This window comes from Pelmatolapia mariae, linkage group LG2 (assembly GCF_036321145.2).
Source record: "Pelmatolapia mariae isolate MD_Pm_ZW linkage group LG2, Pm_UMD_F_2, whole genome shotgun sequence".
NCBI lineage: Eukaryota > Metazoa > Chordata > Actinopteri > Cichliformes > Cichlidae > Pelmatolapia > Pelmatolapia mariae.
Window position 1 is genome coordinate 24764022 of NC_086228.1, and position 27021 is coordinate 24791042.

Sequence of the window (27021 nt, forward strand, 5' to 3'; positions counted from 1 at the left end):
TCAAACTCATTTTGCACTGCGGGCTACATGCAACACACATTAATCTTGACTGTGCCGGACCAAAGAAACTCCCCTTTCTAAGGAAGTTTAACTACACGTCAACTACCCATTGTGAAAAAAATTGTAGACAGTGGAGGAAAAAAACTTTTCTGTCATCCACTTGTTTTTTACTTAATTACTTTAATGAAGCATGGGGGAGGGCTTTATCAGTACGAGTTATAAAACTTATGAAAATACAGTTAAAAGTCCAAAGTTTATGTTGGACCGTTGTGGAGGGCTGCATCAATAATCTGGACTTGATTCTGCTAAATGTTATTTTTATCTCTTTATAAACTTCTACTGATAACAGGAGAAGTTACGCTTTCACTGGAAAATTGCCCAACCCTTCTCTAAACTTTATACAGCCCCATCCCAAGGTCGGAATTTGTCTTTGTCTATCTGTTCAATGAGACGCCTACGAAACTAATGACACCGTCCACAGCTTCAGCTGAACCTTTTGTTTGGTGATAACTGGAACATATAAAGTAGGATGGAGATGATGAGCAGAATTAAATTAACAAAGCTCACAAGTAACAAACTTTCCAAGTCAGCTTTATTGTAAGTAGATTTTTGGTGACCAGGTAGACATAGTTGTCAATATATTTAAACTTATAAAAAAAAGAAAAGGCAAACTGTCACAAAATCAGGAAGATTGTGGGGATTAAACTTAAGGTCCTTTCCGAATCAGGTGTTGTTATGGATCGGGTTAAAACTCACCGAGTTTGTTCTCTATTTTTTTCTTTAATGTGTTGAAACTATGAGTGGTGCTCCTTGAAGCAGTATCTGTCAGAAACCAGCTATCTTCACTATCAGGCTCACTGCACACACCAACCCACAGCCTGTGAAACCAGCGCAGAAGAGGATGGATTCAATCAAGCCTTTTTCTTTTTGATAGTCGAACCAATTTCCTCCATATCATCACTTCGAGAGGAATTACACATCTGTGCTTTTATTAAGTTATCTGGCTTGTTGGGTGAAATGAAAAAGACTGCAGCTCTGTTTGTGGATCAGTCCATGTTCTGGTATCTCTGGTGTCAATGTAGTGGAAGTGGTGAGGTAGGCTCACAGAGCAGATCCTCCTGTTCTTACTTTTTGGCAACAACCAGCACAGCTGAAGGCACCAAACCTGAACACACAGAAGCAAAGCAAGTCTGATTTCAATTTGTGATTTTTTTTTTTTTTAACTTCACTAAATATTAAAATTATAACCTGATGATACCAAATCCAGTTTAAGCTAAGTGGCAGCCTAATGCTATCCCCAGCTCACCCAGCTCTTTGAGGGGCTTCTCCATATCCAGTTCAGTGTAGACGTGACGGGGGTAAGGTGACAGCAGCGTGAAGTCCTGACCCTCGGGCGTGTTGCCGTTCATCTGCACATAGACGCGCACTGCCGCCAGCGGCTCCTGGGCCTTGAAGACTGTTGTGATGGTCGAGCCGTCCAGCAGACGGACCTGTGAAGAAGCAGCAAAAATTAAAGTACATATTTTAAAGTGCAACACAACGCCAGTTTATCTGCGTTTATAAAAGCTGGCCTTCGACGTTCTGATGTCAACAATTAGTCTGTGAAGATCTGCTCTGAACACTTGACTTGAGCTTTTTAGAGGGGTGGATTCATTTTCATATAAAGCCCTGAAGCACACTCTGCTTATCATCCATTTTATTCTAAACATCCTGTTAGGCCTGAAGACTCTGTGCACGTATTATAAATGCATTTATCGAAACCTGTGACTTTCTGTTTCAAAGGGCACAGACTTCAAACTTTATTAACATACATGTAAAATAAAATTGTAAAATCAAGTATGAATTAGGTACCTGTATCCTGGATTCATCATACTCCTTTTTAGTGGGTGGAGGGCCCTGACTGGTGGGTGAAGACGGACTGGGCTGGCCAGGCTGGGATGACGCAGCAGTGCTCGAGGGTGCAATACCTCCAAACTTCACAGAAAAAAAAAAGTCCAAGTTGTTCTTGTTTCCACCAGAAGTGGTAGAATAAAGAAATGGAAAATAAACCTAAAATAAAAAGTACCTTTTGCGCTCTTTCTTCTCTGTCTCTTGCTATCTTCTCTTTAACCCTTTGCCTGTTAGTAATAAAGATAAGCAACACAATGACTCAGCAACCAGAGTTAACAAAGGAACAAAGTTACTTAATCAAACACAAGTTAATCTTTATGAATGCGAACATTTTCCAATAGGTAAAGCAGAGATAAAATTATTTCCTGGGTTATTTGTTACCTTTTTTTTAAACAATTGAATGTTTAACAAAAAGGGTCCATGGGAACAACTGGTTAAAGTGAAAAGTTTAGCTTTTTTATAAATAAATCCACAGTATTTAGGCTTGCAATACATTGGAAAACATCACAAAAATCAACAGCATGACTGCTATCTGCTCTTTTGTGTGAGGAGGACAACTGCCAGTGCTCAGCTGAAGTGACCACAGTAAGTTACTTGTGCATGTTTCTCACCAGACTGTCAGAAAATGATTTCACCGAGGGTGGAACAAGGGCTTGAAATCTGTTAGTGGTATCAGCTCACAGCCCAGCACTGTGCAGCTTTATGGCTTTTAACCAGAGAACACCCAAATTCTCTCCACAGATTAAAGAAGCTTCAAATTGAGAACATGTGTCAGCCGTGAAAGAGTGTGGAGACATTGTGGCAAACATTATGATCCCTGTAACATCACTGGGACCCTCATGTCATCCTTGTGTTGTCTGTTTCCAACAGTCTGGTCAGAAACATGCACAAGAATAGCCGTTTAAACTTGATTCTGTAGGGCTCTGGCTGTGCTCCTCCTCACACAAGCAGACATCAGATACCAGATACCAGCCCTGTTGCTGTGCTGATGCTCTTCTACAGCCCATCCATCTGTCATGAGATTATGCTGGAAGACAATTATCGGGCAGAGTAACATTATACTATTTAAAAAGTAACAGAATGCCTTTTAGCCAAGCTAGTCCTGTATATGAGATGGTGTGATTTGCTAGTCTTGGGCCTGTAAGACTGAAAGTTTGTTTTTATGAGAATAAACATGTCAGATAGGGCTGGGCCATATCATACCATTCACGGTAATACCGGTATAATGTTGGGCAACGATAAGAAAATGAAATAACGCAATAGAATATGCGTAAAACGCACATGCGCAGTGCCTTTGTTTTCATACGCACATGGCGGAAAAAGCATGGCGGCGATGGAGAATGAGAAGGGCAAAAGCAGATCGTTGAATGAAACGGATGAACCAGAATTGGTTTGTAAAAATGCTGCAACTTCAGTGGTGTGGAACTGGTTTAGCTTTCGTCCGTCAGATACACAACAAAGCACTATTTTTGGTAGAGCATGATAGTGGGCCGTCGTTATTACCGTGTTTTTTGGAAAATACGGCACACTTAAAATCAATCCTTTGATTTTTCTGAAAATCGAATTCTGTTGTGTTTACTGACCTCGAAACGATTTTATGTGGTACACGGCGCTCGAAAATCTGTCAAATGTTTTAGTACGACTTTGCTAAGCTACGAAGCCACACCGCTTGATGGATTGTCGGAGCATTACGGCTATCGTAGGCAGGAGCTTCGCGGAGATACGTACTGTGCTTGAACATAATATTACCATATTGTGTGCGTATAACCTCTTTTTAAGCTTTGTGGATATTATACATGGTTATGCTGAGGATATGTCGGCCAATTTCCACTGGAAATGGCTTTCGGTTAAACTGTCAGCAAGGAATTTGCATTTGCACTGTTAAATTTTTATATAACTTTAATGCACATAAAAAAAACAGCTGCTTGTTTAAGTGAAAATACATTGATTTTTTTTTTTTTTTGCACTAATAAAGTGGTGGAGTTGTAAAGTATTTTGTCTAGTGTCAATTATATCGTCAGTTATATCATTATCGCAAATTTCCAAATGTATATCGTCATAAATATTTTTGGTCATATCGCCCTGCTCTAATGTCAGACATTTGGGAGCGAAGCCAAAGAAGTGTCTTTTTGACTGAATGGTTATTAGACTCTATGTACTCCGGTATGCAATCCTTCTCCAAACCTAATTATCACGTTCTCTAACTCTATGTGTGTTGTTGAAAAACATACCTTGCCAGTTTGTCCTCCATCTTCTCCCTCTGACGCTGCTCAGCGATTTTTTTCATTTCATCATCCTGCAGTTTTTGGCGGATCTGCTGCAGCTCCTGGCCCTGCTTCCTCCGCTGCTTCTCCCTCTCCACCTCTTCTGCCCGCTCTCGCTCTCTTCTCTCCGCCTGCTTCACCCGCATCAGCTCCTCGAGCCTGAAAAACAGACACGCTTAAATTACACACATACTTCTATATTCAATATGCACACTGCCAATCAGTAAAATGCACTTTGAGTATCCTCTGACCTCTTGACTTGCTCATTTTTCTCCTCTTCTGTCATTGGCCGTTTGACGCCGTCCTCTGTCTCAATGTAGCCGATGTCTCCACCTGCTATTCCTGAAGCCGAAACAAACGGGCAAGACAACGTGAAAACTTTGACAGCTTACTTCCGACTACTAACCAAAGCAAAACAAGACAAGAGGCCCATCTAAAATCAAATACCACAAACCTTAAAACACCACAGCAGTGCCAATGAACCACAACGAAACACCACCAACGAAACACCAAGTTAGTGACTCAACCACTTGAAACAACATTTTTTGAGATAAAGAGCTAGATAAGATAGATTTAATGGGGGTGCATATCCTGTAGATGAATTTGGCTGTATGCGCGCACACACACACACACACACACACATATATGTGTATACAATTGACTGGTATAGTTATCAAAAGCAAAATAGTGTAATTTTACCATTTCCTTGTGGATATACAGCACAGGTGCACACATTCAGTATGAGCACACTTACGGCAAATGTGGCGGTCTGATTGGTCAGATCTATTTATTTGGATCCAAATCAAGTCAAAAAATATTTTTTAACACATGAAATATTCACACGGATTTTACACGTCCAGTGTGTAAAGTCCTTAAGAGTAGATACATTTAGGTTGTCTAGTGGTATATTCAATCAGACTGAAAATCTGTGGGTGACTTTTCTTTCCTGCCCCTTTAATGACATACCTTCAAAACTTTCCTGCCCCTCCTGACCTTCAGAGCTGTCTGCTGTGCTGGGCTGGCTCTGTGCTTCTCCTCCCAGGACGTTGCCCGCTGGCGGCACATAGGGCTCATCGATGTCTGGGTCATTTTCGTGTTCCATTAGCCTGAGGAGAGTGCGTAAGCAAAATGTATTACTTTCCAACAGTCACAAAGAGCTTTACAGAGGTCTAGATAACATTTTTTAAACACCCTATTTCAAGTCAAAATGGACACACACAAACAAAGTAAAAAAACACAAACCACTAAAATGTCTGAAAAGATGAGTTTTAAACTGCCTTTTAAAGAATACCACAAAGTCAAGGGTGCAAAGAGTGTGTGACAAGCTATTCCAAAGTTTTGGAATGTTAGTTTTCAGGCAGGTATGAAGAACCACAAACTTGGTTTGAAGAATAGGACTGGAGTAGTAGCAGGGGGACTATCTAGGAGGGGGCTGCACCCCATAAAGCCATAAAAGTGAGAACCAAGATTTTTAACTGACAGGGTTAACTGACTAATCCTGACAGGAAGTCAGTGTGAAAGCTTTAAAAATTGGGTGATATGAGAAAGTTTATAATGAGTTAAAAGCCTCACAGTAGCATCTTGCACAGATTAGATGCGATTAATAAATGTTTCAGTCCGACAAGAAAACAGTCCAATCCAAATGAGAGGAGATGAAGGCACACACAAGCATTTCTAATTCACTTTTTGAGACAACACTACAAAGTTTATCAATATTTCTTAAATTGAAAAAACAACAGTCACTTTCTCCGATCACCACAATCATGTTTACATTGGGAAATGAAAACCACTGGATAGTTTTATGAGGGAAATTGGCGTGTGGAGCTGGACTGCGGCACCAAGTTAAGTGATGACAGAGGGAAAATGTTAATGTGGGAGGTTTCAAAGTAGTGTGTTGTTATTCTGAGTGCTAAACTCACCAATCCATGGCTTGCTCAATTCCCTGGTTCCCTGTGTTGGCCACTGCCTTCTCTCTAAAGACAGATTATGATAATATGATAGATAATGTAGACACAGTTTCAGTTTCATTTCCTTGAAATCAGCTTCAAACCTGAAATCCAAATAAACCAATATAAATGTGTGCATCGGGGATCACTCACGCTCTGTTTCGATCAAACCCCATCTCCAGCAGACTCTCGAGTGTTGTTAGCTCTGCCATTTTGACCTGAAACAATACAGGAACGTTAACGAGGAGTTCATCGTCTAACTTACTGGTACAATGCTGTCATCTGATAATGAAAAGAACCCAAAGGACTTCTAACCAAACTAAAGTTAGTGCAAGAGCTCATGACTTTATTTTAGCTGACTAAAGCAGCTACACTGACCACTATTGTCCGAATATAACACTACGTGAATATAAATAAACGATTCCTTTACTAGCATCTTACCAAAACACAAATTTATTCCCGCTACACATATGCAGTTATTTGATATAATAAATACCATCGTGATGAGAGCTAAAATTAGCTTTAATGTGGCTAACGTTCAAATTACGAAAGCTAACTGGGAAGCCTCGCTGGCTAGCACGATTAGAAACAATCAGGAACTCCAATAAGCTCTTCATCACTTGTGCCGTTAATGTTAGTTTGTACACTTGAGCTAAATGCAAACTGACGTGGCAGTTTATTTATGTACGGAGGAAATATGAGCTAATATACCCAGTGAAGGTAGGGATAGTTAGCTACTCACACATCGGACAACACCGCTTCACCAGTAAGGAAGCCCACACGGGTCAAAAAGAACCACGCGAAATTCACGCTTATTAGAAAGAACGATTTTTGAAGTCTTAAGATTTGTTTAAAAAACAAACAACATACAGATCCTCCACTTACTGACGACACTTTGACGACGCTATCTTCACGTTTATACACCTTGAGCTTCTACTGAGTTATACTTCAAATGTATGAATAAGCCTCCCTAACATGCAAATGATGAACAGTAACACGTAAGCTACTGCAGGGTTCACCTGACCCCATCTATTCATCACCACTATGGCAGCATATCAATACCGGGGTACTAAAACCATGTGAAATGATACACAATGCAAAATATCTACAGGAACTAAATCAAATATCTTTATTAAGGAAAAAATATTCCTACACCAGCTGCTTTAAATCACTGGTGAAATAGTATAGATTGGTGAAAGTAGTGCCCTAGGTCTACCAGAGTGTAGAAATACTCTGTTCGAAGCAGGATTTTAATTCTATTAAAGTCTACTATTATTACTGTTGTGGCCTGAGTAGGATAAGTATATAAATCAAGGTGTTTACCTCTGAAATAAAGATTAAGTGAATATTAAATCATTACTTCACTACCTCTATTTATGGTTTAAAAACAATATAATTTGGTGTGAAATAGGGTGTTAATTCCCGTCAAAGTCAGTGACATCAGGAAACACATTGAGTGTGTTACTGGTTTAGACATGCTGTTTAAGAACTATTTATAAATGCATCTAACTGGCTTGGAGGAAGAAGAAGAGGCTCTCCCTTTGTAACTCATTTACAATTATTGTTCTCACACTTTGACCATGCAGGAGTGATACATGCAGGAATGAATTGTTTGCAGGAATCACTCACTTTGAGCTTGAGCCAAATGCACTTTACAAATTTGTTTCAGGCAAAAACTCGTTGTCTTCAAAATTCATCTTCAAAACAACGGCGTAAAGAAACACTGTTAATAGAAACTCCTTCAAATCTGGGTTATTTTTAAACGGTTTGTGTTTTGGGGGATACATAAGGTCTTATTATTGTCTCTAATTTACAAATCATTTGAAAAAAAATCATATATCATCTTGCAGTCACTTCAAAAGTGCAGTACAGATTTGGATTTTATAGATATCCAAGACCAGAATAAACAGTACAACTTGATGGAGTATCCCAGATTTTGATTATTCATCAATCGTTTCTTTAAAGTAATCTCATAATGTTCTCTCCATTTAGATATTTAATCACTGATTTGAATAAATTGTGCGCCAGTAAGAGTGAGTGAGAGACAGAGAGAGGGATATGTACTTTCAGTGAAATGTGTCAGCAGAGGAATTATGTCTACTGGATGATTAAGGGTGGGGGGAGGCCTGATGGAAGGTCGGATGGTCTTATTGGCTGCTCTGCTGCACGTATAATTTCATCTCATCTGCGTCTCTCCGTGGGTGTTCAAACACAATGCAATTTGCTGACTTTTATGTGCAGGTTGGGTTTGTTACATATTTACAGTAAGTGTAATGATTAATTTTTCTCTCCCCCACGTAGTCTTAAGCAGCCCTCATTCACGAGCCTACCATTACTCAGAGACTCCGCTCACTGCTGGGTGTCTTTTTTTTTTTTTTAAAAACACTCTTATTTACTATTTATTCGTTTGTCCTTTTTTCCCCCTCACACTTATATTTTGTTCTTTTTTATCTGGGTTTTACTTGTCTTGTGTTTTCCTTTCACAATTAATAACTGAAGAAGCTTTGCCTGCAGCTTTTACTGGGTAAGTATTAACTTTTCTTTTACGTTCTAGAAAGCAAACTAACTCAGGAGATTAACAAGACTAGTTTATTTCACCATGCATCTAATCTACTTGCACAGTGTAGGCCAAATCCTGTAATATGTATTTGTATATATGTTAAAATGAGAACAGTTGATCATAGAGGATCTTTTAAGGAAATTAGATGATTCATTTATAATGAATTCAAGTGCCTTCAAAAGCAAACACGTTCTGTGTGAACATGTGTGTAATTTACAAAGATGTTTGGTGTCATTTCGGTAACAAAGACGATATTGTACCTGTTCAGATAAAAATGATTATAGTATGAATACATTTCAGTTTCTGCAGGTTCTAACTCTGAGATGATAAGCGTGACGATTTGCCCAGCATTAAAAATGTTGTTTAAGATGTGGTATTTGATTTCGTGACGTCACCTTTCTCTGTCCAGTCCGAGTTTGTTCTAGTTTCCGTGCTCAGCCTCTTGGTGCACATTATCTGAAGACGCTAATGACCCTTCATAATGGAATTATCTGTTAACAATATATAGCAGGGTGGCCAAAGTCGAAGGAGACAATGGGGTGAAGTTCTCTCCAGTCTGCCCTTATATTGCTTTATGGTTCTCTGTGGGGTTTTTTTTTCTTTTTACAGAAGGAGAGGATTAAAGGTCAAAGTTCAGCGAGGATATTCAGTGAAATTCTGGGAAGAAGATGAGCTACACACAAGAAAATGATGCTTGCTCCTGTTTACCACTTGTGTTAAAGATCATTTCAACACCTAATATATAAAGAAATAGGACAATAGATCTATTTTTTTTTACTAGGGTTACTGCAACCATTGTTAACTTCTAGGAGCACGTGTTCTTGGAGGGAATGAGCCTGATTTTTATTGGCTTCAGAAGGGACACATGTAATCTTAGAGGCAGTAAAATCCAAGATTAGAAGATAAAATAGTGGATGATACTAAGTCTTTATTGGGTGTGGGTGGTATCGTGACATGAGAACTGAAGTATCATGTGTAATAAAAATGATTTAAGTTCATGTAGTCAGAAACAGATGACCAAAAGAGGGCAGCATTAATTCATATGATTTAAAAGTGGGCCACGATGCTGCCACCCCCTTCCAGTTTGCAATACTCTGAAATGCTTGTCTGGCTGATCAAGAGTACAAACAATACAGACTGTAGTGGTAGTCCAGAGGAGTTGTTTAAGGTAAGTTTTGGTTATATTCAGTTTTGCCAACTGAATATACAACAGGAAAAACACTTAAATAGAAGATGCCAGCAGAATGCCGTGGTCTGGCTTGGTGCTCTCAGCTGTGTTTTTCTCTGGGTCTCACCAGCTGTAACAGCATCTCCATATGGAAAAACTGTGGCTTCCAGTGGAGCTGCTGTTATCTGTGGAGGGACACCTCTTGTCATGCAAACACTGCTGGGACTCTCTGTAGCTCATGAACGGCAACACTTTCGGTTTCTTGTTTCTCTGTTTAGTTAAATTTTCATGGTGATTTATGTGAAAGCTGCAATAAATTAAACAATTCTTGTGAATTCAGTTGAAGTTTCTGTTTCTTTATAGGCCTTTTTCATGAATAAAACACAAAGATTAAGATTTGTATGGCATGGGTTTATGTAGCTTTCTGAAATGAAAACCAAAAGTAAAAGTGAATACAAGAGCATCATTTGTAGTAAATGGTCAGAAGGATATGGGACTTTCCCTGACATCAGTCAGCGATGGTGATAGACTCAAAGGTCCCTTACAAAAAAAATGGCCTTTTGGGGGTTCTTCCTGTAAACCCTGTAAGTGTTTACAGGAAGATATCGTAACAAGATCTTTTTCAGCTCAACAAACTGAAAACAGAGTAAAAAAATACTCACCACTCAGCCTGAGAACACATGAAACACATGAACACATGAAAAGTCAAACCAAAACTAAATCACTGTTTGCAATTTGATGTAGTCATTTCAAATTACAAGTAGCACTAATTCCACTACAAACACTCCACATAAACACAATATAGTGAATATTAATTCATAGTGAATGTTATTGGAAGCTTCACTGGTTCATACATATGAACAAATGAATGAATACGTGCTTTCATCAAAGTTTTCATATGGGTTATTGTTCATAACAGTAACACATTTAGTATAATACACTTTCATAGTGGCATCGGGACACTAAGAAAATGTTTAGCGTAGTAAAACAATATTAGAGAATAGAGAGGTCGTCTGGTGACACTGCAGTTATAAGCATTTGGATTTCACCCAGCATTGCTAAGCCTCAGGGTCGCCTCCTGTTTAAAGACAGTTCTTTAAACTCTCTCTGGCTAATTGCATGCTCCTAGTATGGATTATTGGGTATTTGGCATCCTCTTTGTGTAAAATCTGTCTGTTGTGGCTGTTGCTGTGAAGGGGGACTGTATACTTAAAACAAGTTGTGATAGAGCCATGTCCTAGACTGTTGCACTAGCTCTCCAGCCTGTATGCAGGGGGATGTGGGACTCCCTGTTTGTGTTGCCTTTGGAGATGACTTTGTAGCACCCTTGCAAAGTGAAAGTGTTTCTTGAGAAGACATGACTCTAATCTTAAAAAATCTGTGTGTGTGTGTGTGTGTGTGGGGGGGGGGGTTGGAAATATGGGACTTTTTCATGTCTGAGATTTGTGCTATTTGATTTGGGATTTTGGATTCATATTTCAATACACAATGCCCTAAAACCTGTTCTATGTTCTCATCTGTCCCATTGTTTTTGCCACTTTTCCTTTATTTTCTGCCTTATTATGCCCCGATTAATTCAGGGTATATGGCTTTCAAGGAAGATCTGCCTGTACCCCTGTCACTTTTAACTAAGCACCTCATTATATTTAACATTATATTTATGCATTTATCCACCATCTTTTGAATATGTGCATCCACTGTCATCCTTTCATCACACTACAACCCAGAAAACGGCAATTTTCTGCTAAACGCTCCCCTCCCTTACTTGTATTTGTCTGTCTGTTAAGAAGTCCTTAATCCATCGGAACATTCTACTATTTATACCCATTTCCCTAATATTAATTAGTAGACATTCCCTCCACATTCATATGATATGCTTTTTCTATATATTGAAATAACTGCCACTACACTCTCATTGTTTATTTGTTTACGTTTTTGTTTGGATTTTTTCCTCATTAATAACAACTGAAACATTTAACCATGACAAATATACAAAAAAACTGGAAATCAGGCAGGTGGTAAGCGCGTTTTCACACTACTGTATGTGTATGAACTTTTCATGCAGAGGCTTTTATTGTGAAATAAAACATTCACAATGTTATTGGAAGCTTCACAGGTTCATATATATGAACAAATGAATGAATACATGCTTTCATCAAAGTTTTCATATGGGTTATGAAGAACAGAGGCTTTTATTGTGAAATACAGACTGTAGTGGTAGTCCCCACAAAAAAAATACTGTTTCCGGTATAAGTCCTCTTCGGCGGTTCACCAACTGTCAGCAGGTGGCTAGTCGGCTGGCAAGCCAATAAACGGTTTTGCTGTCTGACATTTAAGCAGCAATTGACTGCATTTATCTGACCGCAACTTAGTGTTTATGGTGGCGTGTCGTGTCGTGTCACGTCACGTTAGATAACGTCCAGTGAAAAAGGAGTCCTCCTTGAATGACTGACTTCGCAGTTGCGTGGCTAGCTAGCAAAGAGGAGGGTGGGGACAAAAACTTCAGCCTCGCCCAGTCCGTAGCTTTATACCAGCAGGCAGCTACTCTCTCGGCGGTGTGAGCACCCACACCTCTAAATTCGATACTTATTAAAGGGGAGACTGAAACCCTCGTGTCAAGTAGGCGAAAAGAAGCAACCATGTTCAGGAAAAACTTGAAGAAGGATCCCGAGCTGTTTCAGAACGTGTCGGAGGGACTGCGGCGGCTTTACCGGACCAAACTGTTCCCGCTAGAGGACACGTATCGATTCCACGACTTCCACTCCCCAGCCCTCGAAGATGCCGACTTTGATAACAAGCCCATGGTTCTCCTGGTCGGCCAGTACTCCACCGGGAAGACCACGTTTATCCGGCACCTCATGGAGCAGGACTTTCCCGGTATGCGGATTGGCCCGGAGCCGACAACAGACTCTTTCATCGCGGTGATGCACGGGGAACAGGAGGGGGTGATACCGGGTAATGCCCTGGTTGTCGATCCCAAGAAGCCCTTCCGCAAGCTCAACGCCTTTGGCAACGCATTTCTCAACAGGTAAAGCCAGTGAGCAGGACTCCATTCTATCAAAGAGAATATGAAAAATTATATGACTCCCACCACTACCTCCACCTCCCAGGGTTATTCATTACTCTGTGAATGAAATGAATGGGGCACACTCGAATTCTCACTTTAGTGCTGTTGTGTGTTGAGAAACTGTCATAATAACACAGCAGCCCTGATTTTAAAGGCACTCCTACATGTTCTCACATGTACGACACGTTTCAAGGTACATTCTCACATTATGCTGTTGCACAATCTTTTAAAATGAGCCAAGACTGTGAGGGTTTTACCTCTTTCATCATCTTAACAGAATGCTGGTGTTTTGTGTCAATAGATGACAGATGTAGCTTGTATATAAAGCAAAGGGTTGGAAGGTGCTTTCCAACACCTTTTCCCACTAGCCTTTCCCTTTCGCTTTGTATCATATGCTACCAATCAAATGATCTTCTTCGCCACCTGGCAGAGTCACTCTTGGCTGACAATTTTCTCCCTGTCTCACTAGTGTGGCCTCTTGAACTTAGCAATATAACCTTCAACTATTTCTAGGGAGCATGCTGACCTTGTCCTGTCCTCAGATCATGAAGCCATAACTTTCAAGTCCTTTGGCATGGTAAACCAACTCCCTCATCCGCTACCTGTGAGCAGGCCTTATGTAGTTCTATCACAAAGGATTAAAGGCGTGGTTATCAATTTTGACTATTGTAACATACTTTTTGGCACTACTAGACTGGCTTATGTGAAGTTGGTCAATTCTAGTCCATGATCCAGATAATGAAGAGATTATGGGGAAACCTCCACAGCCACTCCCAAGGTATTATTAATCACTTTTATATTTGTTACTCAGCTCATGTCCTAATCCAACAAAAATGTCCCCCAGCAAACACTCAGATGACTCAGAAGTATTCCCCTTGTGGGTCTTTTACCAGTTAATGCAATTTAACTATGACAAGAATGCAGAAATAATCAAAAACAGCAGAATAAAAGTAAATAAATGGCATAAAAAACTGATTCTAGGGTATTCTTTCAAACCCAGAGAGAGCAAAGGACAGCTCAATCTTCGAGTTTCATTGAGTACATGCTCCTCCCAGCTCAGAGTGCAAGTGAAACTGCACAAGCATTGTGCAGTGAGCCAGAGCCAGTGTGACGTTTCGTAAAACATCTGAGTCCAGTCTCCTAAGTGCTGGGGGGCTTTTAGGGGGGGCGGGAATTTGACATCATATGTCAAACATCTGATTGTTGATTATGTCATTTCCTGTAGAGGATGTAGGTATGCCCCCCTTCTCTGCCTGAGTCGCACCCTGAGTGGGATTAACAAATAATGCACAACTGAAAAACTTTGGGACAGTCATAATACTTGTTCTGGTATTAGTTTCACGGTATTATCTGGGTGTAGGGTAGCGCAAACACTCAACTTGACACTTCCCTAGCTAGACTAATTTCCCATTATCTCATGACAGCCCTTCCTTTATTTATGTAGAGTGTTTGGTTTATCTCGCATGAGTGTCAAACCTTTGCCAAGAGTCATCACTCAAACTTGAAAATGTGAAGTAAGAATAGGGGACTCTAAGACTTCATTGGTCACCTCTATGGCTTTATTACTGACTTGAAGGGGAAGACATAAGATTTGAACAAAAGCTATTGTCCGTTGTAGCATCATTTGCCAAACTGCTGGAAACAGTCCTGCGGTATTGTGGGACATGTGGTAGTCTTTCACTTCAGTGTGCATCTCTGTCTCAGAGGCATATGCAGACGTGAGTGGGCATATGCTGGTTTAGAGCTCACATGATCACACACAACAGGATATGTGGGTAAGACAATAGCAGGTGTATGAACTGTTTAAACAGCTCACGTGGCATTTAGCCAAGAAGTGGCCTGCAAGTTGATAAATTGATTCACATTTTCCACGAAGAACTGGATGTAGATAAACATTTAGAACCAGGCTGACTTCTGAACCATACTTCTGAGGCCAGTTTTCCATTTTCCTCTCAGGAAGTCAAAGAATTTAGCCTGGTCTTCAGCTAGGTAGGTAATATCAAGGGTCACATTGGTAATTGACTGAATGAGACTGTCAGGGCAGCTTCTCTTAATAGCTCTTAACTATAGTCATTCAAACTGCAGATTAGCCTTTAAATACCAGGCTCTCAGTATAAGCAGTTATTTATGAAGTGAGTAAACAGAAATCAGTCATGTGATCCTCAAACGCAGAGCTTTCTCTTGGGTTTTCTAAGCCCAAAATAGTAGGTAGCTTCCCAATTTTGGTGGTTTAAAAAATATATTTAATTTATTGAATTGTGGTTGACCTTTCATTGTTTGTGCAGTGATACTGTTCTGAGTGTTTCCACAAAAGTAACCCAGTTTCTTTTACACCTAGATGAGCATTCAAATGTTTTAGCTCTTCTTCCCCTTTTATGTTAAATTCAACTGCAGTCAGAGGCCCTCAGTGTATGTCAGTGCTTTCTGTAAATGTTTAGTCAGTAAAATCAGAGTCAGCAGAGCTCAAGTTCCGCACTGGCCCACCCCGGCCCACATTATCCTGCTCCGTCCTGTACTCCTCAAGGCCAGGGTGCTGACTCTGCACTTTGTTGTGATAGCGGCTGACACATGTACACTCTTATACAGAGGTTAGCATGAAGACCTGTGTAGGTATGTGTGTAGTAAAATGATTTATTCACCCACACGAGGCAAGACTTCACAGGAAGAAGGAAAAGTCACACAGTTGTAACCTTGCTGTTCACATCTCCAGCAGTAATGACAGATACCCCGTTTCCTCTTCTCTCAGGGAAGTTGAGGTTACGACGTGAGGGAAGGTCATAGGTCAGGAGGTCATTAGCTGGAGCCATATTTGCTATCACAGCATAGGCTTGATGTCTTTTACACTGTGGTGCGTTTCCCACTTCACTGAAGATATAGTGAAAAACTGAAGGATCTCTGATATGCTCATGCACCGTCCCCCCTCGTCCCCTTGGGCCCTCCGTTTCAAAGAATTCCAGCTCAAGTTCATTGGAACATTTTTTTTTTTCTGCTAGCTCTATGTGGAAAAATGTTTGGATAGATGGCTGAAATGGAAAAGCTCAGCCAAAATTCCTATTGGGAATCACATGCCATCAGCTTTAAGAGCGAGAGAGTGAAAAACCTGCACGTTTGTTATCTTTTTGTAGTTTATTATTGTAACATTAATACACAGGGCCTCTATGCAGGAAGCCCTATTCTTATATTTCTTTGAGTTGCTCTTTGTGGATTTTTCCTTTCCCCGCTTTGTTAGGGTTTTCTCGTGTGTGTGTGTGTGCATGCGCTCTCAGCGCGGTCACAGCAGGAATGTAAAAGCACGATTTTTTTTTTTTCCCCAGTCTTATGACCTGCTGCTTCTGAGCTCATGTTGTGAGTATCAGTTCAGTTTGACTGAAAGGGCAACAGAGTGTGAGAAGTAGTACTCCTGAGTGTGTGGTGTCTTAACAATCCCCTTCTTTGTCCTGAGTGGGACAATGGGGGTGTATGCAAAAGCAGTCATCTACTTTCATTCTTATATCTGTCTGTGTTTGTATTTCTTGGCTTCATTTCTGTTTAAGGGCTCACACTCGGCTTTAAGATTTAAACCCCAGTGTCCCAGCTTGATGAGAGTATTGTAAAGTGAATTATGTCGCACTGGGAATGACTAAGGCATATAATTTATGGCTTATCATGTATTGTTCATATGTTTCCCTTATTAAATATTCTTACATCAGTGCTGACCTAAAAGCATGGCTGTCACGCCGTTTGGAAAATCTGACTGTATAATTATGTTGCCTCACTGTTGTTGAGGGCAAAACATCCAAACTAGAGCTGAAGTAATTAATCAGCTTGTTGAACGATAAAAAGAAATTACTGCTTTGATAAGCCATTATTGATAATAAGCAAGTCTTTAAGCAAAAAATGTCACACGTCCATTCATTTCATCTTAAAAATATTGAATCAAGTGTGTTAAAAGCAGCAGTTGGTAGCAGTCTTTTACAATAGGATCTTTTACAATAACCACACACTTTATAAACCAAATGATTAGTTGAACATTAAAGGGCAGATGTAGAATAACTGTTAGCTTCAGAAATGTACATTTTTAGTTTACCTTAAGGCATCAAGGATTTGTAAAATGAGATTGTAGCTGTCCTCTGAACCCCAGCTTTGTCCTGTTAACTGACTCCTATTTTATATTAGCCTCAGGTCTCTTCCAACAAGAAAGAACATTATGTTATGCTTGAGATATTGTTGCTACAAAGTTCAAGATTAATGTCTGTTTAATAGGAGTTCTATGTAAGCATTCTCACCTAACCAGTTTTGTATCCCTCTCTCCTTTTACACCCCTGTGCCTGTTATTCTTGATCCAATCTCTCCCTCTCTTTCATAATGCTCTTTCACTTTCTTTTTCTCCCCTCTCTCTGTGCTTCTGTGTCTCTCACCCCCTCCTCCCCCTCTCTACCTCCTTGGCAGGTTCATGTGTGCCCAGATGCCTAACCCCGTCCTGGAGAGCATCAGCATCATTGATACTCCTGGAATCCTGTCAGGGGAGAAGCAGAGGATAAGCAGAGGTCTGCCTCACATACATCCAGTTTTCCCACCTTTCACATACGCCTTGTTTCATGTTCTTAAAACTCTACCATACCACACCCACTGCTCAGAACCCAGAAACAAGCGCAATCAGAAAGCATTGCATGTATGCAAAATAAAACCACAGGAAGTGACAACTTCACTTCTGAAAAAGAAATGTTGAAACAACAAACATACCCTCCTTTCCCCAAGCCTGTCTCTGTTTAGCAAATGCACTGCAAATTTACTGCAGCAGTTTGGCTCACTGTGTTGTCAAACCTGTATTTAGCTCCTTTAACACCTCTAGGTCAATGCCTAACCAAACAGGTTACATAAATCTGATGGAGACCTCAACAGCATGACAGTGCCAAGAGGCCACATAGCACTTTTCATTCGCTGTAGCTCTTCTCATTCGCTGTAGCTCTTCAGCGCCTTCAAAGAGAATTTATTGGGCCTCCCCTTATTTGTTTGCAAAGTTGGGGTGACCAATGAGAAATTGTCTGAAAGGGAGAAGAGCTAAAACAGAGCTGAGTCCCAAGACCAAGGCCTGGTATAAGATAAATAAGGACTATTTTAAGCAAAGCTCCAGGAATAAAAAGATATAGTAGGGAATAATTGTACTAGATGGCATTTAAATCGTTCTTGTTTTCTAATCAGACCTAAAAAGGTATGAAAATGCGCCTCCTGCATTACCATTCTTCCTATTTTTATTTGTTTTATTACTACTTTTTAAACTTGATTTACCCTTTCTGTTTCCTATGTACTATTTATCACTACATATCTGAATCATTTCCCTATACTCTGTGGAAATAAATCAATTTATATTTTTATCTGCATGCTTCAGCAATGCTTCGACCTGCAGGGTCATTTCAGAATTGCCACATACACACTTTTCTTGTAACTTTTGATGATCTTACAAACAAAACATAGCTTCTTCTTTTTTTTCCCACCTGCTCTGTGTGTTTGAGAGGAAGCACATATATAAGCACAAGTTTTCTGTACGCCCCAGAGACAGGAAGTGGAGTAAAATGGCAAACATAGCAGAGTTTCCCAAGACTGCCCTCCCCTTATCCACCACCGCCTGTGTTCGGCAGCTTCTTCACAGGCTGCTCTTTATCGCAGTTGTTTCCTGTGAGGCACTGTATGAAGAAATGGAGAAAAAGAAGACTGTTAAGCTAAATAAAGAAAAACTGATTATGTAATTAGCCTGTAGTTATAGTCCCCCCCCCAGAGAAAGGCCTGAGAAACTGACAAGGCCAGACAAGCGACTGTAGTCCTGGAAACGGAAAGTAGTAAAGCGAAAAATGTGCACATCTGAGTATGAATAAAGAGATTTGGCACACGGAAAAGTGACCCTGACTAAAGCCACGAGGCGGCTAAATCTGATGTTTCATACCTTAAACAGCTTTATACATACAGCACATACTCCTACATTCTTGCTCTCAAAGAGACCGTCCTCTGCATACACACTGTCTAACAGACATTATCCTCTCCTCTGTTTCTGTATAAACATGAATACAATACGGTACTGCAGACATACTGTACTAACTGTGTCATATATAAACACAACTGATTGGATTGTGCTGCTCAACTTTGACGGTCATGTGTGCCTCACCCAGAATAATGGCAGATTTGTTTTTTACCAGGCCTACAGGAAGCTATGATATTAGTTCAGGTTTCCACAGATTGCTAATCGCGCGCGCGCGTGTGTCAAACGTCTGTAGTTTTTAGCGTAGATCCGCATTGCACAATTTCAAATGTGCAGGCTGTTGACATAACTTCGAAATTACAAAAGTTTTCAGGAAAAAATCAGGAACCGTGAAATCGATTTATGTATATGGTGCTTTTTTATTGCATAACACTTGGACTGTGTTTATTTTTGATTAGGTCAGCATGTGTGGTTCAGTGCTTGTTCCTTAGTAAACTATGAAGTGGCAAAAGCTATAGTAAAACTGGAACTAGGTGGTGTGTTTTCCGACAATCAGTGCTGATGAATTGACAATGATATTTTAATGCTATTTAGCAAAATTAGAAGGGACTTGTTGCCCGTTTTTTCTGTCATGTATGCGCTCTTACATTGGTGAGAGCCCCTGTTAAACATAGCAAAGGACTGAAACAGTCAGAAAGAAGTGCAAGTAAGATAAGCTGTTTTATTGTCATTATACAAGACTGTGCAATGAAAAGTAATCCCTGTATGCCAAAATCTCAGGCAGTGTTTTTTTTTTTTTTCTGCTCTTGGCTCTTTATATTGCCATAGAGAGGGGATGTTCCTAATGTGGTCACCTCAGACACCGGTCACCTCAGACACCGGTCACCTCAGACAACAGTCTCCTTCTGTGAGCATGAAATCCCCACCCACCTGCTATTCAAACCTTTGCAAGGCAGCCAATCAGAAGAGGGATGTCTTAAAGAGAGAGAGTAAAAACAGTTTGTTTCAGGCAATGGATGAACTGAGGGCTTGCACCAATGACCTGCATAAATAAACTAAACTAAACTGTGACTCGTGCAAAACTCTACTAGAGTCTAAGAATAAGCATCTGGAGCTGGAAGTGAGCATAATAGGTCCACGTAAGCGGATTGTAAATACATTTTTTTTTTTTTTTTTTTTAAAGGCTGAGCCTGCCACTATTAAGAGATTAAAAAAAATAAATAAAAAATAACACTTAAGGATTATTCTGAAGAAGAGGATGTCACTTTCTGGAAATATACTTCCTTGCCGTGAAGTAAATGTGCAGCAAACAGATGTTTAAAGCTGGTTGTTTCTGTTGGCCTTTTGTTTAACAGGCCTTGGCATATCGCACAACTTTATGCTAAGTCCTATCTGTTGTTTTATAGCTGCTGTGCTGTGATATGGAATTCTGTTTCCCGAATTCCAAACTAGTCCTTCGACTTTCCCAGAATTCTGAATGAAAATATGCTCAGGGTTTTTTTCCAATCATCTGCTCTGTCTAAGAGGCACATGATTTTGAAGCCATGAAGTCATGAGCGCATGGCTCTATCCCTGCATGTCTGTGCGTATAGTACAGACACAGCAGTTGTTAATGCTATGTGTTCTAACTAAGTCGGCCTTGAGCAGCTGCCTCTCTGATTCCCTGACATGTGCGTTTAAAAACAGACTTAAGATGGAATGAAGAAATATCCTCAGCTGGCTCTCACTGGGATCCTTAACTGGAAGCAGTCCCCCTTTATGCCCCTTTACTTTCACATGTTATAAGCATGAACTTATTTTTCAGTATCCATCTGCTATATCCGTCTAGGCATTGTCATTTTACTTTCACTTTTACTCTGTCTGTGTTCCCTCTTTATTCTCTTTTCATCTCCATGTCTCCCTCTTCATGTCTCTATCACAGAGTCGCTCTTTCGACCGTATCTCTCCATTGCTCTTTTGTATACATGTATTTGGACAGGGACAAAAGCCAGCCATGTTGGAATGCATGAGCTGCAGATCTGCTGTCAATTGTGCAGCTGGTGCGATGAGCTTTTAGAGCGACTGTCTCATTGGCTCAGAAAAGAATGCACACACTAATGAAAACCACTGCTCTCTTTGCTCCTACCTCCTCAAGTCCTTGAGGCAAATGAAAACTCAGGGGGAAAAAGCCAATTTATGCAATCTGACTCAGCCCCGAGTTTCTCAAATAACCAAAGGAAGTGAATGGTACAGTAAGTTTCTCTGCTCAGGCGGCTATAGAAGTGTGTGTAGTGCATATTCTGGTCAAGCTATTCACTTTAAAAAAAAAAAAAAAAAAAAAAAGATGTTACAGTGTATAGCGTTTTCAGTTTAACACCTTATATCAAGTATGTGTCTTCTTGCTTTCGGTTGATCTTTCGTTGCTTGGTTTCTCTAAGGCACGGTGCAGAATCTGCTGTGTCCAGAGGTCATTTTATTCCTGAGGCTAAAACCTCCACCCACCCCAAAAGAAAAAAGTTTTTAGCCAGCTCCACAGGAGTCACCCACCCTCCAATGTTGCAACACAATTTTAAAAATGTTTTTTGTTACATTGATGGTTGAATTGTTTGTTTTTAAAGGGTCAGAAGTACTAGGTTATGTCAGACAAAGTAACAGGCTCTGCATTGTCAACCTCCCACGGCCTGCTGCAGGCCAGGAAAAAAACATGTCATGCTTCAGGTTATCCAAAGGGACTGTGGTTTAAACTTACCTTTATACCACTCTCTCTCTCTGTCTCAGTAAAGCCAGTTAATCAGTAATCAGAGGAAACAGACCTGCCTCTTGAAATCCCTTATCTAAACATTACTTGGAATATAAATATGTGTAGAGTCCAAAACTAAACTTCTTTAAAGATGCAAGTTATTGGAGTGTCTTTCAGGTCAGATGGCTGCCACACCGTTGCACTTGATGTGCTCAAGTAGAATATGAACAAACATTGGAAGATAATAGTGCACACTGATACCCAGGACAATGTAGCCTGCTTTGTGTGTCACTGTGAGCTTATCTAGTCATGACAGTTCTTTATCACTCCCCATATGCTAACAGCATGACACTATAATAATTCGTAATATGGCTGAATTTAACATGTACTGTCTTTTGTTTTTGTTTTAATGGCAATGCATCATCTGTTTGGGAAACTTGATTTCAAGCAGCATACACACCTACCTAAGTTTTAATGTTGTTCAGACCTTATTGTAGAAAAAAGGTTTAGAGCTGGGAAAACAGTCCAGTTAAGAAACCCAGTAATGCAATATTTAATATATTTAAAGATGTTTAAAAAGCTTTTCTTTACTCTCTCCAGGGTACGACTTTGCCGCTGTGCTCGAGTGGTTTGCTGAACGCGTGGATCGCATCATCCTCCTGTTTGATGCCCACAAGCTGGATATCTCTGATGAGTTCTCTGAGGTGATCCGCGCACTCAAGAACCATGAGGACAAAATGCGCGTGGTGCTCAACAAGGCAGACCAGATCAGCACCCAGCAGCTGATGAGGGTCTATGGAGCGCTGATGTGGTCTTTGGGTAAAATCATCAACACACCTGAGGTGGGAAGGAGGAAAAAAAGCCCTTTTGTTGTTTTTGCTTTTTTTTTTTTTTTTTTTTTTTTTTTTTTTTTTTTTTTTTTTTTACAATTCTGTTTTTGACTGAAGATTTGTAACACTGTGAGAATTATTTCACTCTAGCCTGGTAGTAATCAAGTATTAGACACATGTGGAGCAAACAAAGGATGTTACTGTTTCAGAGTGAAAGCCAAGCTCCGGGCGAAGGTTGGATAGCTTTTCCAACGTTATCAAATTCTCACTTTACCAAGGAACTTAAGAAAAAAAACTCCTTAATGAAAGTGAAATGCGGATAAAATACCATCCATGTCAAATCCCATGTCCTAGCTGATATCACGTGACATAAGCACTTGTGATTTTTCCGCCTGACTACTGAGTTAATGTTTGATCCAGAGCCATATTCATAAAGTGATCCCAGGGAAACCTTTGGAGCATGCAGATAATTACTCATTGACTTTGATCTGTAGTTCATATCCTGTTTGAAGGATTAACACTACAAGTCTGTCACATTTTTAAAAATGTACTCTTGATTAACTCAGTCTTACACTCTTTTGTTGTTTTTATTGTGTTGGACTATATAAATGTTTTACTTCTGTTTATAAAACCATGAGAACAATGTCACATATGTGGCCTGTGAGAGAATTTCCTGCTGTGGGTGTGAGCTGTAAAGTGTAACCTGATGGAGATGAATGGATATTAACTTGGAAAACCTTTATTCTAGGTGGTGCGTGTGTACATTGGGTCATTCTGGGCCCAGCCCTTGTTGGTCCCGGACAACAGGAAGTTGTTTGAGGCAGAGGAACAGGACCTTTTCGTGGACATTCAGTCGCTGCCACGCAACGCAGCTCTACGCAAACTTAATGACCTCATCAAGCGAGCACGTCTCGCCAAGGTCAGTATTAAGAAAATTAAACCCTTTGGGCCGATGCAATGATCATTGTGCAAAGCACCACATTCTTTTATACCGGTGCTTGAGTAGCACCTATTCTTCCTTTAAAGGATAGGCATTGATACTTGAAGAAATAGCACAGGTTCACCTTTAGTAGTGATAGAATTGGTATGGATTGGTAGGAAATGCATTAAAAAATTCATTGCTATACACCACCACTAGTTCTGTGGTGTGTGATAATCCAGTAGTCACTCACTGATGGATCATAGGAGTGTCTATAGACAAGCTTAGAGTTCAGCCTGCTGCTCTTTGCACATGGAGTGAGCTCAGTCCACGTGGCAGTTTACCGGAGTTGGAAGGTGTGCGTCTGCATGAAATAACCAAGCTCACCACATGTCAACCAGCAGCAGCGGTAACATTACATCTGGGGCACAGGTGACAAATAACACTGTAATAGTATAAACTAAGCTTTGTAGCGTTCACATCATAAACTTCAAAAAAAAAAAAAAAACACAACCCGTTGAAAGTACCAGTATACTTTTTTTTTTGCATATTTTCATAAATGGTATATTTAAAAATAAATAAAAAAAAAAACATGAATTATAAATTATAAAATTTAAAAAACAAAACAAAAACAAGCACTGGCCACTTTCGGAAGAAAGCCTGCGATGTGAGAAAACACATTTTATATTCATTTATTTACCCTGGAAATATGCATCACTGTGTTCTGTCTCGATGTAGTATGTGTTACTGTGTTTTTACACGTTCCAGCCATAGACCCGTCCTATCTTCTTACATTTTGGTGGCATTTTTCATTGAATTGTACATTTTTAAAGAAACCGAAAAGTTTAAAAAAAAAAAAAAAAAAGTTTTTTTTAAAAATAGATATTTCTGTCACAGATTACCATTCTTAGACTCGGCTGCTGAGTTTAATTTATGTGGTCATATTTTCACTCTCTATTCTTTTTAAGCCCCTGTCTTATGTCACTAATAGGGTGACACCAAAAAACAAACAATCCTCACCCTGTTTTATGCAACTTAGTGTTTCATGTCTGAAGTCACCACAAGCAGATGTCAGCCCAGTGATATGTTTGAACATATGTCAGTTTTAAAACGACTAATACAAATTATAGCACAGGGTTTATCTATTTCTGCTCTTAGTCAATATGTATATATATGAAATTTAAAAATACACTGCAGACATCTATTTTAAATCTAGTTCCCTTCATTTGTCCTTCTGCCTGATTGAAAAGTCCAAAATTCAGATGTTGTAACTCCGAAATGTTTAATGCAGAAGTCAAGAGGGTGCTAAGAATTTCTGTTTTTTTCTCTTATGCATTCAGGTGCAAGCTTACATTATCAGCTCTCTGAAAAAGGAGATGCCGAGTGTGTTTGGAAAGGACTCCAAAAAGAAGGAGTTGATTGCCAACCTGGGAGAAATCTACCACAAGATAGAGAAGGAGCACCAGATCTCACCCGGAGACTTCCCCAAGCTCGACAAAATGCAGGTAAGATTTAAAAAGGAAAAAAAAGTCTAAATCTAGAAAGAACTGAAGCACTTCCCTGACAAAACTGAAGTGCTGTCTTGAGTTACAGATCTGATGAAAACACAACTCTATTTTTGGAGTGTTATATAAAGTGTTAGAAACAGGCTGTTCAGAGTAGAATGACCTTCCAACCTTTACTCTTCACATCTTTGCCCTTCTTTCCTGCTCTTGCCCTTCAGGATGGGCCAGGACGGAGATGAGATTTATTTTTCCTGGTTTGTCAGGAAATCCTGCTTCTTGTATGTTGCTCCCATTGGTAGCCATTGAAGACTGATCTATTTCTATCACCAATTCCTGTTTTCTCTCAACCACCTTCATTCCCTCAGGAGCTGCTAAACGGTCAGGACTTCACCAAGTTTGCTTCACTCAAACCCAAACTGCTGGAGGCGGTGGAGGACATGCTCGCCAATGACATCGCACGTCTCATGGCAATGGTCCGCCAGGAAGAGGCCACCATGCCCAGCCAGACCGTCAAGGGTGGAGCTTTTGAGGGAACCATGAGTGGTCCCTTTGGCCACGGTTACGGTGAGGGTGCCAGCGAAGGCATTGACGAGCTGGAGTGGGTGGTGGGTCGCGACAAGCCCACGTACGATGAGATCTTCTACACCCTCTCTCCCATCAACGGCAAAGTGTCCGGCGCTGCCGCCAAGAAGGAGTTGGTGAAGTCCAAGCTGCCCAACACAGTCCTGGGAAAGATCTGGAAGCTGGCAGATGTGGATAAAGATGGCTTCCTCGACGACGAGGAGTTTGCCCTGGCCAACCACCTGATCAAGGTAAAGCTGGAGGGCCACGAGCTGCCTCCCACGCTGCCAGACCACCTGGTGCCCCCGTCTAAGCGTGGGACGGTGGAGGCCTAGATGCACCCTGCAGATCATTGATGTCAACACAGGGCTCTCCAGGCAGTGTCTAACTTCAAGAAAGAACGGCAGCACCTGGAGTATTTTTCACCAGAGAGAGACTGGAGGGTATCCGGGGGTTGGGTGGGAGGGAGGGCAGGTCCATCTTTGTGAATCTGGGGATAATGTTTAGTGTGTGTGTGAAATAAATGGTGGGAGAGGGGTTTGATTTGCAGACTGATAGAAGGACATTTACTGAACTGATGGGTAGCTGGACGTCACACGATGAGGCGGAACATGGATTTATGCATCCTGTGTAAAAGATGTCTTACAAATATACACTTCATATTGTTATATGTTGATCCAAAGAAATCTAGTTTTTTTTCCAATTGGGAAAGAGAAAGGAAATTAATCAAAACAGCTGTTAGATGTGCTTTCTCTATTTTTGTATTTCCTCACTGTTAACTTTGAATCTTTCCAGAAGCTTCCTTTTTTATTTTGCCAGATAAATAAAAAGGAATGCTTGTACCATTCAAAAGGTTAAGTGGATTTGTATTTAATATTGCTATATCACATTTAACAGTGGTTTGTCAGAAGAAAGCTACTTATTAAAATGGGGGAAACGCATTTAAATAAATATGCTAAATAAATCTTAACTGATTCATAGTTTGGTGCTTTAAATTTGTAGTAGTTTTCTGTTACCAAAGGTTATGTCAAGGACTGTCACCCAGAGGTCATCCAAAGGTCATCCAGAGAATTTTTAATGTATTAATTTAAATCGGTTTAGTGCGCTCTTCTGCCCTCTGTAGGCTAGACAGACTCAAAGCAGGGGGCTGGGAGGACATATAAGGTAATTTAGCCATGAAACTGGCTTCTGCCTGCACGTTTTCAAGGACAAATTGAAAACGGTGGCGAAGGCAGACATGCTTACGTTCTCTGGAGCTCTTACACGACACGTGGAGGCAATTTACAAAAACTCAGTCCGGGCTCAGAGACGAGCACAAATTGTAAACAGAAAGACAGGAAACCCTCTCCAGTGAGCCTGGAAATAATATACACTTTTATTCGCCTTATAAATCTGTGCGATTATATAACCTGAGCAGGCCTAATGTAGATGTCAGATGTCAAAACAAGCAACTGAAGTAGAAATAATACTCGTCAGGCCTGTATGTATCGGCTGTTTTCTCCGTGTTTGTAAAGGGAAATGCAGAAAGATGACTTATGCAATTCCAAGAAATGCAAAAACACATCCTCATACACTGCACGTCTCATCATGTTTGTTTGCATATTTTCCAAATGGCAGATTCATCGGTCTCATCTGATCA

General features: G+C 40.3%; 2 protein-coding genes across 4 annotated transcripts; one reads left to right on the plus strand and one right to left on the minus strand.

The window, feature by feature from the left end:
- Positions 1–573: 573 nt before the first annotated feature.
- Positions 574–7004, minus strand: ubxn1 (UBX domain protein 1). 3 transcript variants are annotated; one of them, XM_063486462.1, is made up of 10 exons: positions 6986–7004; positions 6254–6318; positions 6074–6127; positions 5121–5260; positions 4406–4496; positions 4122–4313; positions 2066–2117; positions 1852–1974; positions 1307–1490; positions 574–1165 (listed from the first exon to the last, which is right to left on the minus strand). In XM_063486462.1, the coding sequence occupies exons 2-10, from the start codon at positions 6310–6312 to the stop codon at positions 1125–1127; spliced, it is 936 nt and encodes a 311-aa protein (XP_063342532.1). In that variant the 5' UTR covers positions 6313–6318; positions 6986–7004; the 3' UTR covers positions 574–1124. The 3 variants fall into 3 exon arrangements, with proteins under 3 accessions (XP_063342532.1, XP_063342515.1, XP_063342523.1); XM_063486445.1 differs by lacking the exon at positions 6986–7004 and adding an exon at positions 6843–6894; XM_063486453.1 differs by lacking the exon at positions 6986–7004 and adding an exon at positions 6812–6860.
- A 5077-nt stretch (positions 7005–12081) lies between these two features.
- ehd1a (EH-domain containing 1a) lies at positions 12082–26352 on the plus strand. The gene is made up of 6 exons (XM_063496384.1): positions 12082–12856; positions 17324–17421; positions 22168–22409; positions 23146–23316; positions 24657–24821; positions 25187–26352. Exons 1-6 carry the CDS (start codon positions 12468–12470, stop codon positions 25715–25717), a joined length of 1596 nt encoding a protein of 531 aa, XP_063352454.1. The 5' UTR covers positions 12082–12467; the 3' UTR covers positions 25718–26352.
- The last annotated feature ends 669 nt before the right edge of the window (positions 26353–27021 follow it).

What these genes read in the sequence shown, in the direction of transcription:
- ubxn1 (XM_063486462.1), bottom strand. Translation starts at nt 6,312, where the DNA reads ATGGCAGAGCTAACAACACTCGAGAGTCTGCTGGAGATGGGGTTTGAT. An exon ending in ATTGAGCAAGCCATGGATTG is followed by an intron (nt 5,261 to 6,073) that starts GTGAGTTTAGCA and finishes CACTCTCCTCAG; the next exon opens with GCTAATGGAACACGAAAATG. An exon ending in AAAAATGAGCAAGTCAAGAG is followed by an intron (nt 4,314 to 4,405) that starts GTCAGAGGATAC and finishes TCTGTTTTTCAG; the next exon opens with GCTCGAGGAGCTGATGCGGG.
- ehd1a (XM_063496384.1), top strand. Translation starts at nt 12,468, where the DNA reads ATGTTCAGGAAAAACTTGAAGAAGGATCCCGAGCTGTTTCAGAACGTG. An exon ending in GAAGCAGAGGATAAGCAGAG is followed by an intron (nt 17,422 to 22,167) that starts GTCTGCCTCACA and finishes TACTCTCTCCAG; the next exon opens with GGTACGACTTTGCCGCTGTG. An exon ending in CCAAGCTCGACAAAATGCAG is followed by an intron (nt 24,822 to 25,186) that starts GTAAGATTTAAA and finishes TCATTCCCTCAG; the next exon opens with GAGCTGCTAAACGGTCAGGA.